The 17,834-nt window shown below is 40.4% G+C and overlaps 1 protein-coding gene across 1 annotated transcript in view; it reads right to left on the reverse strand.

Moving 5' to 3' along the window:
• Positions 1 to 15,215: 15,215 nt before the first annotated feature.
• The window catches only part of LRP12 (LDL receptor related protein 12), a 72,389-nt gene continuing 69,770 nt past the window's right edge, over positions 15,216 to 17,834 (reverse strand). The window contains exon 7 of the mRNA XM_008689355.2: positions 15,216 to 17,496. Coding sequence (XP_008687577.2) covers positions 16,630 to 17,496 — 867 coding nt within the window. The 3' untranslated portion in view covers positions 15,216 to 16,629. The remainder of the gene's footprint in view (positions 17,497 to 17,834) is intronic.

Below are 17,834 nucleotides of genomic sequence, written 5' to 3' on the forward strand. Positions count from 1 at the left end.
GAGCTAAACAACTGAGGACCACCCCTCACCCTACAGGGGAAGAGGAGGTGGAGGAGGAGGAAGAGAAAACGGAGGAGGGGGGTCAGAGAGAAGGGGGACAAGAAAGCACTGCATGAGGGAAGACAGCAATACAGAATTTCAAGAAGGGCACCAGGATGGAATGCTGTAGAAGGATTGGAGAGTGTGGTAGACCCCTGCTGTTCCAGTCCCTATTCTTGTCCTTATTCTGGTAACAGTCACTGGAGTTTCTCAGGCTGGAAATCCTCCACCCACAAGGAAGCCCTCACTGTGATGGGTCCGGGGATGGGCACGTGTCCCAAGGCGACTCACTGTGCCCAATGAGAGCAGATTCTAAGACTTCTGTTAGGTGGAGCAGATGGGGAGTTTATTCCTTCCTGCTAGACTTGAATCTGGAAGGGCATAAACAAGAGGCTTCTGGAAACCATGTAGACAACGCGGCTGTTAAGTGAATAGAGCCAACACAGAGGACATGAAGGAGAAATGGAGAGAGACTGGGTTCTCACATTGTTGGAGCTTCTGAAGCTATCCGTGCTTCAATTCCCCTCCTCCCCTGTTTGTGGAAGCTGGTTTACTTTGGGTCTTCTGTTACTTTCAACAGTCAACTAACAGAGGCTGGGAAGATACTTTTGAGTTTGGAGACAAGGCAGTCACATGCAACCTCAGGGATGGCATTTTCAATAATGGAATGCAAGGTATGGCCAAATTTCCTCAGCTCTCAGATTATACACACGTCAAAATGATTAAAAATGAGAAAGCCTCAATAATTTCAAGTTCCGGATTGGGCCATCAAGCCAGAAACAAGAAATCCAAGAAGGTTATACAATTGTTATCGAAAGGGAGTTGTGTAAAGGTGAAAGGAATAATTATAAATGTAATGAAACTCCTACAGGCTATTCATATAACACACCACCCTAGGAAAATAAGGTGGGATGTCACGGCGGTTGGGATATCCTTTCTGAAACCGTCCAGGTGAGTGATTTCAAAGGTTTCTTTATTTTAGGTATTTTATATCATGAAATGCCCAGCAACACAACACAAAACAAATTTCCCACATTTCATGAACTCAAACTTTGATCAGAAAAGGGGTTTGTAGACTGTCACTGAAGCAGGAGGATGTGGCTCATTGAGATTCACTGAGAGCAACAAAGAGAGTGGGGAAATTTAAGGAGAAGCGTTAGCTCGCAGGAAGAGTTATTCGCCTTTCTGGTGGGACATCGGTGTCCCACACCAGCTCACCGGGCAGGAGGAGCCTGGCCAAACATGCTCCTTGGAGGAAGCGTGTCCATAGAATAGCCTTCCTCTCTTGGCCTCTTTTGGCTTTGTCCTGCTCCCCTGCCTCCTTACCCAGATGTCTACAGTGAACAAGGATTTGGGAGACAGAGATGGGATGTTGGTGGGAAGCAAGACTGCCGTTTTGCATTCCTCCTCCTGGGGAAGAGTCGGGGTGACTGACTCACAGAACAAACTGTGTCTGAGAGCACGCAACTCCTCAGAGGACTAAGTGACGCTCAAAGGCTTAACCGCAGAAACCAGCCCTGACTGATGGTTTAGAGGGGCAGCAAGGTAGAGGAGAAAATCGTGACCTCCTTCCCTGAGTGCCTTGCGTTTTGGGGGAAACAAATCCACCGGGCCCGGTGGTACTTAAGTCCTCAGCAAGCCTGGTGCCCAGGAGTTTGCTTTCCCTATTTTCCTAACCTGTCCTGCTCCTGCTCTGGGCCCCTGTGGCCCTCAGAGGGTTTCAAGCCATCGTTCATGGGCAGAGGGAAGGGATGCTGAGGGTCTGTGGGCAGCACAGAGGAAAGAGAGGACAGGACAGAACTGGGCGTCTCCAGAAAGCACGCCCCAGTTCCCTGTCCCACCCTGGGATCCAAGTCCCTGGCAGGGTAATGAGGTTAAATGTCAATCAGCGATGAAAGAGGTGAGTAGGCAGCATGGCTAGGTCAAGACAGAAGAAAATCAAACAAGGAATTGGAATTAGGAGTCTAATCCTGGGTCTGATGCCAACTTCTGGTGTGAGCTTGGTCGAGTCACTTACTCTCAGGGTCTCGGTCTCTTCAACTGAAAAACAATGAGTCAGGTTAGCAGGACCCAGCCCCTGTGCTTTTAGAGTTTTGTGATTCTGTGAACAGAAGCCGGAGACCAAGTAGGACTTGCCTTTGAGATTCAGGACTATTTTATTTCTGGTCCCTCCACTGAAGCAGAGGGGCTCTGCTTGGAAAGGGTGCCACAGACAGAGTGTATAACCTGCCGTCACCAGGGGACGACGCTTGGTGGGACTGATCTTGGAGTCTGTGTGCTGATGAGCAGGGATGACATCTTTATCACGGCTCAGCAATGACATGCATGGCAGGTGGGAGTGGTCCCCTGACTCTGGAGGGCCAGAGGGAGAAAGAGGAGCTGTCATTGCACAGCTCCAGAGGGCGCTCTTCCCTAAGCACCAGTCCTGGGTAGAGGGAGAAGACAGTTGTCGTGAGTAACAATACCAGCATCAGTAGCTAAGATTCATCAGGCACTCAGGTCAAGTCAGGACTGGGCTGATTACTTGACGTGCTTTGTTTTACTTCTCCCGCACATCTCTTTGACCTGAGTACTGTTTTTTCCTTTAACAGATGAGCCTTTTGAGGTCAAATGGTTTGCCCAAGGTCACATAGCAATAAATACTGGAGGTAAGCCATTCTGGAACCTGTAATTTACCCATTACATGACTCCAGATTCCAAAGCCAGGTTCAGCTCCTGGCTGCACTGGGGCCTCAGGTGACGTGAACGGACAAACGAATATCCAGGAGTGAAATCTTACGTCCCTGACACTAACTTCAGACCTCCAGCGCTGGTGATGAAGCTGCCCACAGTCACCTAAACTGTGGTGACCTATTGCAGAGCCATTCTGTGTCTGTGTTCTTGCTCAGGTAACCAAGGTCAGGAGTGGTAAAATAACTACATAAGTAGATAAAGTTATAAAGTGGACATTTTTGTAACAAATTAACAAGTCTCATGGGACCAGATCCAACACACCCACACAGACATGCCTCGGCGGAAAACTTTCAGACATGTTATTGTGTGAGTCCCAGAAACTCAAGGAAAATACCTCTTTTAAAAACTTTAAAAAAAAAAATTCTTTTTTAAGTGGGGAGGCCAATGCAAGGCTTGAACTCACAACCCTGAAATCAAGACCTGGAATCATGACCTGAGCCGAAATCAAGAGTCAGATGCTTAACCGACTGAGCCACCCAGGTATTCCTCAAGGAAATTTCTTTTTAAGTATTCTTATCTCCTACAGGGTCTCGTCCTACGTGGTTTTTATTTGCTTGCTTGGTTTTTGTCGTTAAAGCATTCCGATGCAAAGCTGGCCGGTCGAGGCACGCCCTGTAAAGCGGCTAGAGCAGTGCGCCTTCGTTTCCTAGGGCTGCTGGAACAAAGCCCCTACGAACATGGCAGCTTGACAGAACACAAATTCAGTCTTTTTGGGTCGTGGAGCCAAAAGCCCAAAATCAGTTTCTACTGGACTGTAGTCAACCTATGGGCAGCGCTGTTCGTTCTGGGGCCTCCGAGGGGAGAATTTGCTTCCTAGCTCCTCCGGCTTTTGGGGGGTGCCAGTATTCACTGGCTGTGGCCTCACCACTCCCATCTTTGCCTCCACGATTACAATTGCCTTCTCTTCTGTGTCCGATCTTCCTCGACCCCCCTCTTATAAAGACACTGTGATTATAGTCAGGGCCCACCTAGGTAACCCAGGATAATCTCCACATTTCAAAATCCTCAACTTCATATCTGCAAAGTCCCTTTTGCCCGGTAAGGCAACATCCACAGCTTCCAGGGTCTAGAAAGATATCCGGGTATCTTTGGGGCCCCTAATTCAGCCTATGATAGTGCCTGTCATTGTTCCCTTTGAACAAAAAGACACTATCTTCTCAAGTGGTGGCCTAGGACCACTGGGCTCTGCTCAGAGTTTTCTTCTGCCGGCAGTACTAACCTGTCCTGTGCTTCCAAAAACTCTCCTGTAACTCACTCAGAATGTGCCACAGTTTCCAAGTGATTTTGGTCTTTTTTAGCAAAACTTATTCCAGCAATATAATAATACTTAAGGAAATAGTGAAAGTGCTCCGTGGATTACAAAGAGTATAAGAAAAAAAAAAAACGAATGAATGAATGAATGAATGAATGAATGAATCAGCTTGCACATTGGAGCCCAGCTGATCTGGATTTGAGTTCTGGCTTGTCACCTATCATCTGTGGATACTTGGCTAAGTTTCTTAACTAGTCTAAACAAGAGCAAATCATTTAAAAAATACTATTTGGACTTTTGTTGAATAGACCAAGATAGGGCTTGAATATTATATTTTATATTTTTAAAAAATTTTAATAAAAACACTGTAAAATATAGAGAGTAAAATTCATCTTGTTTGGGCATACAGTACTATGAATTTTGACAAAGACATGCGACCTTTTTTCATGCCACTACCACCACAATCAAGATAGAGTATTTCCAGCATCCGCGAAAGTTTCCTTGTGCCCCTTTACAGACAGTCTTCTCTGCCCTCAGCCCTGGCCCCTGGCAACCACCATCTCTTTCCTGTCCTTTGAGTTTTGTTGACTTTCAACTTGAATACAAAGTGAGCTGCAGATATCTGCGGAAGAGTTTACCTACTTTCATTCTAGAAGTCATCTTCATGTGGAAAACACACACAATGGAATATCACTCAGCCATCAGAGAATGAAATCTGGCCATTTGCAATGATATGAACGGAGCTAGAGGGCATTATGCTAAGTGAAATAAGTCAGAGAAAGATAAATACCATAGGATTTCACTCATATGTGGAATTTAAGAAAGAAAACAGACGAACATATGGGAAGGGGGAAAAGAAAAAAAAAAAAAAGAGAGCGGGAAACAAGCCATAAGAGACTCTTGTAGATAGAGAACAAACTGAGGGCTGCTGGTGGCAGGTGGGCAGGGGATGGGCTAGACAGGTGATGGGGATTAAGGAAGGCACTTGTGAGGAGTTCTGGGTGTTGTATGTAAGTGATGAGTCACTGAAGTCTACTCCAGAAACCAATACTGTATGTTAACTAAAATTTAAATTAAAAATAATAAATTAATAATAAAAAAAATAAATGTCATCTTCAACTTAGTGGCACTCTTCCTGTGCCCGACATCTAAAGCAAACCCCCCTGACGCTGTCAAGATCTAAAGCAAAAGGGATTCGAGGCAGGCCTTACTGGGATTTACTCCAGACCACACCTGGGGCTGAAGCAGGGCTAGCAGGCTTTGCGCTGGAGCCCTCCCAACACCGTGTTGAGACTCGTAGATGGGGGAGTAATCGGTGTACAGGCGAGAGCATGAGATTCAGAGACAGCAGGCAGGGGGCAGCCCCTCTTACGGGCACTGGCCCCACCCACACCGACGCCCTGTGGCGCAGAGCCTTCCGACCTCTGCACTGTCTAGGCCATCTCATTTTATACTTTTATTTCTCTCACATAAGGTGATGGAGTTGTAGATCTTCCTTCTTCATAGAAATGTCGTTCATCTTCAATACTTCTCGGGAGAAGATTACTCTTTTTCTGTAAGAGGTACTTAGTACTAGACACGACAGACGCAGTGAAAATGGTGTAGTAGGTCAAGGATAATACCTGACTACCCACCTGTTATGTAACTGCGTACTTAAGGGCACTAATCTGCAGCCTCCGGGAAAACGCAGACCGCACCGTATTTATGTGTGTCATCACAGAGCTCTCAGCGGCACGGAAGAAGAGCTCACAAGCCCCGTGCGCACCTTGTCAGTATCACAGTGCAGGACTCTTTGGGGGAATTTTGCAGCGTTAGGTTCACATTAATCAGATCGCAGCTAAAAGTTTCCTTTAGACTTTTTTTGGAGCTCCAAACTAAGTGCCAGCTTCATTTCCTTTTCGATTCACACATTTGCCTTCAAAGAAGTTCCTTTGAGTGATAAGAAAAACAAGTAACCCCACTAATTGCATTGCGAAATAAATAACTGTAAATGCTAGAATGAACCACTAGGTGGCTTCTTGAAAAGGCCAAAGATTTTGTTTGGTTTGTTCAGCAACTTGTGTAAGTTACAGATAAGCTACTCCTGGTGACCTTATCTCTCTATTTATATTTAGTTTTTATCCTTCCTTTAAAGTTGGAAAGGAAAAGAAATCGTTTGTTTCCTTGAATATGACTAATGCATCATTTTTGCAGACATGTTAATATACAAGCATAATTTCATATTATAAAATTAGAACTTTCTAGATTTACAAAATATATTTTTCACATTAAACAAAGTTTTCACATTATGACGTCAAAGAGCATATAGATTGAGCAAATATAGTCCCTCCATAAATATTTGTGGGATAATTAATTGTTGAATTTGAATCCACTGGGGCCTGGGGTGAGGCCCTTCATATATGTTCTCTCATCTTGACAGGAATTCCATGAGGTGGGAAGTCTTAGTTCCATTTTAGAGATGTAAAAACTGTGGTTAAGAGAGGTTAATTGCCAGAGGAACACAGTTAGCTGATCAGATTTCAAGGCCAATGGAACAGAACTGACAACCTCTATATTACACTGCAAAATAGATGAAGACCATTTTTTCTGTCTTTAATTTGATAAAACAATTAGTTTTATCCTGCAGAATAAGGAAGATTATTTATACAGGAATAGCTTAGACCTAATTTTAAAAGCAAAAAAGAAAAGCAATATTGTTTGTGTTTTTGTTCTCTAATCGTTAGTAGCTATATTGAGATAAATTACATATCACAAAGTTCACCCATTTGAAGTGTTCCAGTCAATGGTTTTTAATATACTTACAGTGTTTTGCAACATTCATCTAATCTATTTTCAGAATATTTTTATCAACCCTGAAAGTAGCTTGTACCTAACAGAAGTCACCAATCCTAACTCCCCCAGCTCCCCATTTCCTAGCCCTAGGCAACCAATAATCTACTTTTTGTCCCTACAGATTTCAAGACATTTCATATAAATAGGGTCATATAATTTGTGGTCTTTTGTGACTGGCTTCTTTCACTTAGCATAAGGGTTTCAAGTTTATTCATGTTGTAGAATGTTTTTCCACTTCATTCCTTTGCATTGCTAAGTAATATTTCATTTTCTGGATATATCACACTTTTATCCATTATCAAATGATGGACATTTAGGTTATTTCTACTTTTTGGTTATTATGGATAATGCTACTATAAACATTGACATACAAGTTTTTATGTGGACATATGTTTTCATTTCTTTGGGTATATACCTAGGAGGGGACTTTCAGGGTCCTATGGTAGCTCTCTATGTAACTTTTGAGGTCCTGCCAAACTGCTTTCCAGAGCGGCGGCACCATTTTTATATTCCCACACGGGAGGCGTGAGGGTTCCAATTTCTCTACATTCTTGCCCACACTTGTTATTCCTGCTCTGTGTGATTCTAGCCATCCCAGATTATGAAGTGGTTGTTTTTAAACCTTTTTGTTATTTTTAATAAAGCAAACATGGTTCCAAATAAAACAGAAATCCTTACTATGTGATAACACAATCTTAAATATGAAGTAAAATTTCTCCATTATTCTCTTTGTGAAAATATAGTTAAGAATTAGTTCGTGTCTCAAGAGTTCTACTCCTTCCAGTATCAGTAACAAAGGCCCTTACTGATGTTGCTAGTGCCGTGAGAGGACAGTATCCATCACACAGACATGTTCTGAGGATGAGAAATGACGTACACGAGGCATCTAGTACAATCCTTGTTACTCAGGAAAGTATACTCAATACATGGATCCTTATTTTCATGCGCAAATCAAGAACATGGTGACAAAGAATTGCTTTGCACACTTGGCTAACGATTCTAATGGCAATTCCTGAGCTAGAGAAACGGAAATTATATTGTATGGTGACATCTCAATAAAAAACAGCAATAATGCAAATCCAGCCAAAGAAAACTAATAGGAACACGATGGAGCTAAGACTCATACAATGCCCAATAACCAATACAAAGTCCATACTTAAGTCAGACGTTGAAAAACTAGGTAAGAAATTTCTGTGCTCTTTGAAATCAGAGCTCGGCAGATAAGATAGAAATACACACGATCCTATGGTAGTGAAGTTGACAAAGGTTTTTGAATATTATTTATAAGTTGCTGATTGTCATAGTTCCTTGCAAGTCATAACTTCCCTGCAAGTCTGGTGTTTATACTAGCTCAACCCATGTTACTAAGTCCATAGCATGTAGTCACATCTTTGCTGTTCAGAGTTCTGTGGCAATGCTTCATTTTGGCTTTTGTAAAGTAAAATAGATAACTGTGCCAAGATACCACTTTTCATTGAGATACAGACATAAGTTGTCCTGTAATCAGGAAAACAGGACAATGGCTGCTGTAGGAAATCTGCTCTTTCAGGAGGCTCTACTAATATACAGAATGTCTAATACACTTTGGTAGAGGGGAGAACAAAAAGAAAAAGGTTGTTTTAATTTAGAAAATGAATCTGTAGCATTGGCAATTAAAATTTATTTTCCATCTCTTATGATCTGTGAAAGCCTTCTGCATAGTCTCTTTTTCTTTTCTTTTTCTTTTGTTTAATCCTTAGAGTAATAACCCTTAAGGGTAGGTATTATGCCATATTCCAGAGGAGACAAGGGGCCTTGGTGAGATGAAGCGATTTATTCAGTTGTGAAACTTGTAGCAGCGGAGCCGGGATTCAAACTGTGATGGGTCCCACTCCAAAGCCCAGGTTTTTCCAGCTCACTGTATTCGTCCTTAGTGAAGCTTCCATGTCACTTTTAGGAAAATATTAAGCTTCTCTGGGCTTGAGCCTCCCTCCCCCACATGGGAAGATCCAGCCTAGTTGACATCTCCGTATCTTTACTCGAAATCACTCTTAGGAAATTCTTTTTCAAAATATGTTTCTGTATCATGTGCTGTTGGTTAGCATAGAGTAACGTGGTTCTACAATGTTCCAGCACTGGTTTCCAGATTTGTCCTGAAAGCCTTTTGTTCAAATGAAATCTTAGTTATAAGCAGTTCCTTTGGCAGACAGCGGGGCTGCCGTTTCTTGGTAGCTCGACCACCAACCGGAGCAACGACTGCTCGAGCACTACACTGCAGTCAACGGCCCTGTTCTAGTCTGTTGGCATATATCATCTCATGCAATCCTCCAGCCCACCCAGTGATTATTCCCAATTTAGAACCAGTTGCCACGTTAGGAATGTATTACTCTGTGGGGAACCGAGAAGCCGACTCCAGGAGCTTCGTGGAACCGGTGTTGAGGGCGCCAAGCCAGGGCTCGCACAGCTGCTTCCTTTCCCCACGCCTTCACAATGAGGTGCCTTCGCCGCTGCGGGTTGGGGATGCAGCCCGCAAACATTTGTGCATCGAGGGAACAAAGCGATCTGAAAATCGCTGGGTTCTCGGAGTCCCATAACCCCGAACTCCAGATTCAGTCACTGAGGTAATTGCCTCAGCAGGTCCTCTGCCTCTTTTGTCTGGGAATTCCCTTCAACTCATCCCAAGAGCGGTGCTATAGTGTCTTCTCCTTTTTGTTGCTCTCGTTTTGACTTTTATTCTGGGTGGCGGTTCACGGTTCCAGGAGAAGTGGCTGTACTCAGAGGCATTCGGGGTAAGTGCACTTTCATGATCTTTAGAAACCACGACTCTTTCAGGATGTTTCCCACACACTTTCTCATTTAATTCAAGCTTCGGAGATGTTCTCTGTTGAACAGACATGATAGCAAACACACCGCGCTTGCCATGAGCCAGGAACTGCTCCAAGGGCTTTACATATATTAATTTATTGACTCCACCAACAGCCCTGTTATTTCCACCTACAGATGAGGAACTGAAGTGCAGAGTGAGCCAGGGGCTTGCTAGACAGCACATGCAATAAGCAGGGCAGGGTTAAAATCCGGGCGCTCTGGCTTTTACCCACTATATCACCTCTAATAAATATAAAAATAAAGATTTTTTTAGGTTATGATAATACATCATGTTGAAATAGTTATTTTAAATATAGCTGAAAAATAACGCGTTGTTACCATGTACCAACTGCCTAAATACTTAATTTGCACTGGTTGTTTGACCTTTGTATTTGTAATCAACATAAAGACAATTGATGTACTTGACATAATAAGCTGAATTGATGTGATGTCCTTTTGGCAAATGAGCATCTTACTGAGACCATAACACTGTTTTTCTTAAAATATTCACTGGCAAGTTAGTGTTTCTTATGTATCAGGTACTGTGCTGCGGTGGATTACGGATGCCCCATATTCTTTGCGACGTCCGCTATTGAGAGTGGAGTCCATTACTTTCTGTTGGATCTGGGTTTGCCTCAGTGATTTATTTGACTGACAGGAGGTGACATCCTGTGCCTTCTGAGACTAGGTCATAACAAGCCTTGCAGCTTCTGCAGGGGCTTGGAACACTCACTCTTGGATCCCAGTTTCCATATTGTAAGGAAACACAAGCAGCCCTTGGAGGGGCCCACGTGGAGAGGATCCAAGCCTCCTGGCTGGTGGCCCCGGCTGAGCTCCCAGCCAATAGCCAGCTCAGACTTGTCCCTTGTAGGTGAGTATGTCCTGCAGCCCCAGTGGATGCCAAGAGCCGGATGAACCAACTCCACTGAGTGCCGCCCAAGTTATCGATTTGTGAGCAAACTGAGTAACTTGTGGTTATTTTAAGCATAAAGTTTGTTACACAGCAATAGATGACCAGAACATGTGTGAAGGCCTTTACAAATGTTACCTTAATTTATTCCTCATGATAGCTATTACTGTCCTTATTTTATATCAAGGAAGCCTCAGCTCAGTGGGTTTGCAAATAATGCAGGTCTGTTAGCTCCAATTTAAAGACGGATAATTTTCTTTACTAATATTACTTCACTTCATGATTCATCTCATTCACAAGAGGACTGTTGAGTCAGGCAGTACTAAGTAAGGTCAATTCTTAGTTTTTGTCCTTATTAGTTGGGTCCTTAGGTAGATAAAAGTAATATGTAGTTTATATTATAGAGGCCTGGGAAGCTCCAAAGATACATATAAAGGACTTGGCAAATGGTAGGAACTCAACAATGGGTAAATATATGCTGTGAGAATTCTTTCCTATGATGAAAAAGCAGCTGGTGGTAAAGGACTTAGGAATGCCTTTGAAAACAAAACAGAGGATCATAGGGGAAGAGAGGAAAAAATAAAACAAGACAAAACCAGAGAGGGAGACAAACCGTAAGAGACTCTTAATCATAGGAAACAAAGGGGAGGGGCGGTAAGGTGATGGGATAACTGGGTGATGGACATTAAGGAGGGCACGTGATGTAATGAGCCCTGGATATTATATAAGACTGATGAATCACTGACCTCTGTCTCTGAAACCAATAATACATTATGCTAATTAATTGAATTTAAATTAAAAATGTTAATGGGGCACCTGGGTGGCTTAGTCGTTAAGCAGCTGCCTTCGGCTCAGGGCGTGATCCCAGAGTCCTGGGATCGAGCCCCACATCAGGATCCTCCGCTATGAGCCTGCTTCTTCCTCTCCCACTCCCCCTGCCTGTGTTACCTCTCTCGCTGGCTGTCTCTCTCTGTCAAATAAATAAATAAAATCTTTAAAAAAAAGTTAAAAAAATGGTCTTTGATAGTGCGAACATGGGATATACTCATTTGGGTCAGGTATGTGTCAAAATATGTCAAAAGAATGACCTTTTTTTAAAAAAAAACTTGTAATATCACATAATGGTTAAACCATGTACGCATATATGGTTTATTAGATACAAATACATATTTCATTAAAGTTGAAAACATTCTTGATTAGTCAGCTATGTCTGCTACTTCCTTTTTATTTTTATTATTTATTTTAGTTACTTCCTTTCTAAAGATTCCTTCCAGTTCTAAAATTTTGTGAATTTTACTGCCTCATTCTACCTTGAATGTTGACGACCTTAGAAAAAAATGTAATCAGCCAACATTCAACCCATGCCAATATCCACAAGCAATTTGTAATTTGTATGCTATTTCTGAACAAGGGTGCACTTATTCTGAGAACCAGCCTTTTTCTCTACTGCCTGCTTCTCTTAATGCTGTCATCTTCTCCCTCCCTTGAAGTTCAGGAGCAAGGCTGTGAAGGAACGAGCAAGCAGCTAGAAAGGAGCAGCGGGTAAACTCTTATAAACATCACTGGGTTTGTGGTAGGTACTCAACGAATACCTAGCATACTGAATGTACAGTACTCTTCTTACCCTGTCTTGCCCATTTATTTCCAGCTTAACAGGAGATGATGGTGGTTAGCAGTGGTAGACTAAAACCTCAATAGCTTGTAGAAAGACTCCCCTTCATCCTATGCTTATGGTCTCAGTCCTGGCTGATAACATGAGGGCTGGGGCCTAAGGCAGGGCTGGGGTCCACAGAACCCTAACACAGCCTCTTTGGTTTCTAGTCTCTTCCAAACTAATTCTGGAGCTCTGATAGACTGAGACAAGACAAAGTACTGTGGAGAAGATCTAAACAACATGATAAATTAGTAATATCTACTAAGATCTGTATCCTGTAAACAGAGAATACACTTTTTAAAAAAGTGTTGCTGGAACATTTAAAAAATTGAGAAGGTACAATAAACTCAAATCTCCCCAAATAATACACATAACATTTTCTGATCTTGATGCCATAAAAATGAAAATTAATGTTAAGAATCAGAAAACAAAACTACTCACACCAAAAATCCCATTATCTGAGAGAAAAAAAGCAAAGAAAAGAAAAAAGGAAAAAACTTTCCTCTGTAAAATAACTTTTGGATTAAAGAGGAAATAAATACTGAAACTTCACAACACCTAGAATATAAAAGTAATGGCAACACTAATATATCTAACTGATTCAGCTTAAGCAGTGCTTAAAATTAAGTCTATATCTTAAATCTCATATTAATAATTAGGAAATAAAAATGAATGAATGAAGTTCTAACTCAAGGAGTTAGGGGAAAAAAACAGCAAATGAACTAAGAAAAGCAAAAAGTAGGAAATTTATTAAAGTGAAAGTCAGTTAAGTGGAAAACAGAAGAATTATAGAAGAGAGACATTCAAAACATACCACTCTGGAAGAAACAAACAAATAATGTTTTAAAAGGTCAACTGTTAGCTATCTTAATTAAGAAAATAAAGGAGCAAACATAATACACAAGTGAGAGCCATATGCACAAAGAGATAACTCTGCTCAACTCTAGGCAACTAAATTTGAAAATCTGGGTGAAATGGATGACTTATGATCTCAGCTAAGATAGAAAAACTACACAGACCAATTACCACAGAAGATACTGACAAAGTTGTCAAAGAGCTCCTTGCCAAACATCCATCAGACCCAGGTAATCTCACTGAAATTTTAAGGAACGTTCATTCCATTGCAATTTAAACTGTTCCAGAGCAAAGGAAAAGAAGGAAAGTTTGTGAATTCTCCAGCATAAAACAACTAGACCTCATAAAGACAACACACACACGCGTGCGCACACACACACACACAAACTATAGACTCATCTCATTGATGGATACAGCTGCAAATATCCGAAATAAAATATAATCTACCAATATATTAAAAAAATACACATGGTCAAGTAGTTTATTTCAGGAATGAAAGAATGGTTCAAAATTACAAGTATATTAATAAAATTCATATTAAAATATCAAAGGAGAAAAATCGTATGATCATCTCCATAGTGATAAGGCATGTGATAAGATTCAACATGCATTCTTGTTTTTTTTTTTAAAACATAGGGATCAATGGATACTCCTTAACATGGTTAACTATATATTTAACATGATTCTAGAAGTACTAGACAGTGCAATTAAAATGTAAAGACGTATGCAAACTGAAGATATAATTGTGTAACTGGAAAACGCGAAAGAATTAAATAATATTACTAACTATAAGAGATTGGCAGTCTGGTAGCTGGGTAGAAAATTAATTAACAGAATGGACTCCCTTAATATTGGTATCAAATCCAATGAGATTCCAAAGATTAAACTCTTAAGAATGTATAAGAGCTCTATAAAGTGAAATGTGAAACATGTCTGAAGGAAATGACAATAAAAAAAGGCTTGAACAAATGGGCACCATTTTTTGATAGGCACCATGATTAAGAAGCTTTAACATGATAGATGTCAAATTTTCCTAGGTTAATCTGTAAAATTAAAACTGTCCCCCCGCCCAAAGTACTGATGGATTTGTTTTGTGAAACTCAGTAGGTGAATTCTAAAGTTCAAATAGAAAAATAAGCAAGAATGTATGAAATATTTAAACGTTAGTTATTAACAGTGTAGGACTAGTATAAAAAAAGAAGGTAGATCAATTGAAGAGGAGTCTAGAAATATATCCAAGAGATATGTAAATTATCATATGATAAAAGGGTCATTTCAAATAGTAAGGAAAGAATGAATTATTTAATAAAGAGCTTCAGGATAAAATTAACTGGGAGAAAAATGGAGCCTTAAAATCAGGATAGACTGTGATTTAAATGGGAAAAATCAAGTAACAGAAATACCCAACTTTAGTTTTAATATTCCAACTCAAATAGATACATTTTTCCCTTTAAAAAAGGTGCAAAAAAAGTATGCATAGTATGTTACATTTGTATTACCATATATGGCATTTATATATATGGATACATTTATGTATCTACCTGGTATCTATCTCTGGAGGGGTATACAGAATCTGGTATGGTACTTATCTCTTTGGAAAGGAACTAAAGGATGGGTGTCAGGGATAGGGGAGAGACTTACTTTTTACTGTTTGAACTAGGAAGATGTATTAGCTACTTAAAAAAAGAAATTAAGACGCATGTCAAAAAACAAAACCAAGAAATGTATATAATATAGTATATTATTAGTAGGACCTAAACAAGATTAATTAGGTAATGCAAATTCTGCCAGGAAAATATTCTATAGGGGTCTGAAATGCATCTGAAAATCATATAAAAAGAGAACCGATTGAGTTATTGCATCTTCTAAGAAACATTAAGAAGCAGCGTTTTCTAAGGCAAATTTATTCAGTTCCTTAGGAAGTTTTACCCTCGATTGCTGGTGTAACCTACTGTTTTACTACAAAGTGGTTAAAGAAGACTATCCGCCCTTTTTCTTCTAGACACACTGCATATCTTACAGCTTGAATCTGTTATCTGTACTAAAATGCAACAAAAATAAAGAGCAACTCTGATTTAAAAAGTACCTCAAGGCAATACAAAAAAAGTGATTTTAATTTTTGATACATATTAAAACATTTCAGTCAGTTCTTCCTGACAGCATAACACGACAAATACACAAGACCTCAAACATGCTTTAAAATGACATTCGGCAAAGTATTGGAAATTTAATAAATAGCAATAATCACACACAAATACATTTTTCATACTCAATCATTAAGCTACTAAAACAGACAGCTAAGGAATAAATAAACAAGAATTGACAATAAAAAAATATGTGGGGTTTGCAATTCATTCTACTTAAAAAAGGGGGTGGATCTGAATGATTTCTTAATTTGCTTTTCGACATGTAGCACGATCCCCCCCAGAATAAAATATATTGAAAATCACTCTTACAATAATGCAGTCTTTAAATACGACAAATAAATATGAAACCAGCAAAGCAATTTCAAGTTGTAATAAAAATGCCCCCCCCCCAAGCTATGGAAATATATAGTCATTGTGATAGCAAATGACAGTATTTAAAGTGATAGTGCTTGTGCACTAAACTCATCTGTGACCTTGATATGATTTTAGTGCAAATCCCTAGGGTCCAATACAAGCATAACCCTGTACCAGGGAAGGACATTACCAGTTGGAACTTATCTTGTACAATTTTTGTACATATTTTATAAAGTTCAAGATTTAATGCATAGTAGAGTATCTTCATCTGTTTAATTCTGTCCCTAAATAGAGATGAAAAAAAGAAATGACTTGGGATTTTTACCATTTGGCTTGTACCATATTAGAGTATTAAAGTCAACATTAGAAAATCTATAAAAGTTTTGTTTTTGCCATTAATTTATCTAACTCTACCTAAATTTCACATCACTGAATGTTAAACGTAAGAGAAAAATTTTTAGACAAGGTTTTTCCCTTTGACAAGCGCATGTTATGATGAAATCCAATAATATTTAGATAAATGTTACATAAATAAAAACACAGGTGAATATAAGGGGCCTTTTTTTGTACATTAACAACCCTAACATCTGGTATATTAAGTTGCAAGATGTATTGGCAAAAAGCATAAAGGGTTCAATGAAAAGAAGGTATTATTTTGTACAAACAAATGTTTTAACATAGGAGAGAGAAACTGACAGTTGAATGAGTTTCAGCAGCCATACTTCTACCGTGAACTACAGTACCAGGATAAAAACAATTAGAAACAAACGGAAGAACATTATTGAACAATATGAATACATAATGCAATTTTAGCTGCTAAAATAGTAAACTCTAAAGTTCATAGAGTTACAAGTTGTTTAATTTAACCATGCAGGCTAAGATATGATAATAAGAAATCACCCTGCATCTTTTTTGTTTTTAAATTAAAACGAGTTTAATTGTGAAGTTACAAAACAACGAATGGATATTGCTCCAACTCATACACAATCTCCCTCGCTGCGATTCGTACCTAACAAAGTAACAAAGCCTCGTCATCACTCGTCTCCTGTTTCAGTGTTGCTTCCAAGCAACTGTCCGGTATCTGGGCAGTGTGGACAATACCACAGCGCTCACAGGGGCCGTCTCGATTACTTGGCCTTACTCCAGGGTTTGTGGCGCTGTATGGCTGTCTAAACCCTTGTCCTTGATCTGAGGCAAGATCGAGAAGAGGTCTGGAGCAGTCGTTCACATCAAAGTCTGAAGTTCCATCAGAAACTGGAATCAGCATTTCGACATCATCATCTTCTTCTCTTCCATGTGCCCCATTATCAAGCTGTCTCAAAGGACTCTGGTTCTGATTTACGGAGCTGGATCGTCCTAACGTAAAACGTACCCAGCGCAGCCCCTGAGTCATTCGACTGAGTGCGCTTGTGAGCTGGTGACGAGCCGGACTCACACCCGGGGGCTCCACACTTGTCGCATCCCTTCCGTTCTCTGTGTGGCCACCTCGCGTACTCGGAGTTGAGGAACTTCCACTGGCTCCCACTGTTGCTTCTACTGCTGTCGTGGGAGGGACTTTCTGGGGCAAAGGAGCTGCAACCCCCCCAGATGCTCCTGCCGTATCTCTTCTCTCATTTTCTGTGTCTGTGTCGTCGGACTCCACGGAAAACAAACTTCTGTGGGTATGATTTCTTTCAGGTTCTCTGCTGGTACTCTGACTGGGGACAACCTCATCCCCATCTGCTGAGACCAAAGCCAATGACCCCGAATGACGTGATCTTGCAAAGTTAAAAATACGATTCCAAATGTTGCTGGATCTGCCTGCCATCGGAAGCCTGATTGAAGTAAATCCAAGCTGAGATCGTACTGCTAGCCTCAGGTTTTCCAAAACAGAAGCCTACAAAAAATAAGAAAAGATCTTAAGATAGCTAACGATGAAGTATGAAAATAAAAAACACCCTCTGAATAAGAATGTGTTGTGGTTAAAGATGCTATTATTGATTGTTAGGGTCCACGAAGGATGAAGTAAATTCTCTCATCTATACAGGTTCACCCTACTACAGAATCTAATCTGTAACTTATACCATTGTTCACCTGCTTTAGATTTTCTGGACACTTCACTTTAAAATGATGTTCAGTATCAATTACAACAACTATTTCATTTTAAAACTGCCCACTGTAATCCAATCTAAAAGCGTACCGAAGCTGAAAAATAAAATTATTTGATACTTCTCT

Source organism: Ursus maritimus, unplaced genomic scaffold (genome assembly GCF_017311325.1).
Source record: "Ursus maritimus isolate PB19 unplaced genomic scaffold, ASM1731132v1 scaffold_9, whole genome shotgun sequence".
Lineage (NCBI taxonomy): Eukaryota > Metazoa > Chordata > Mammalia > Carnivora > Ursidae > Ursus > Ursus maritimus.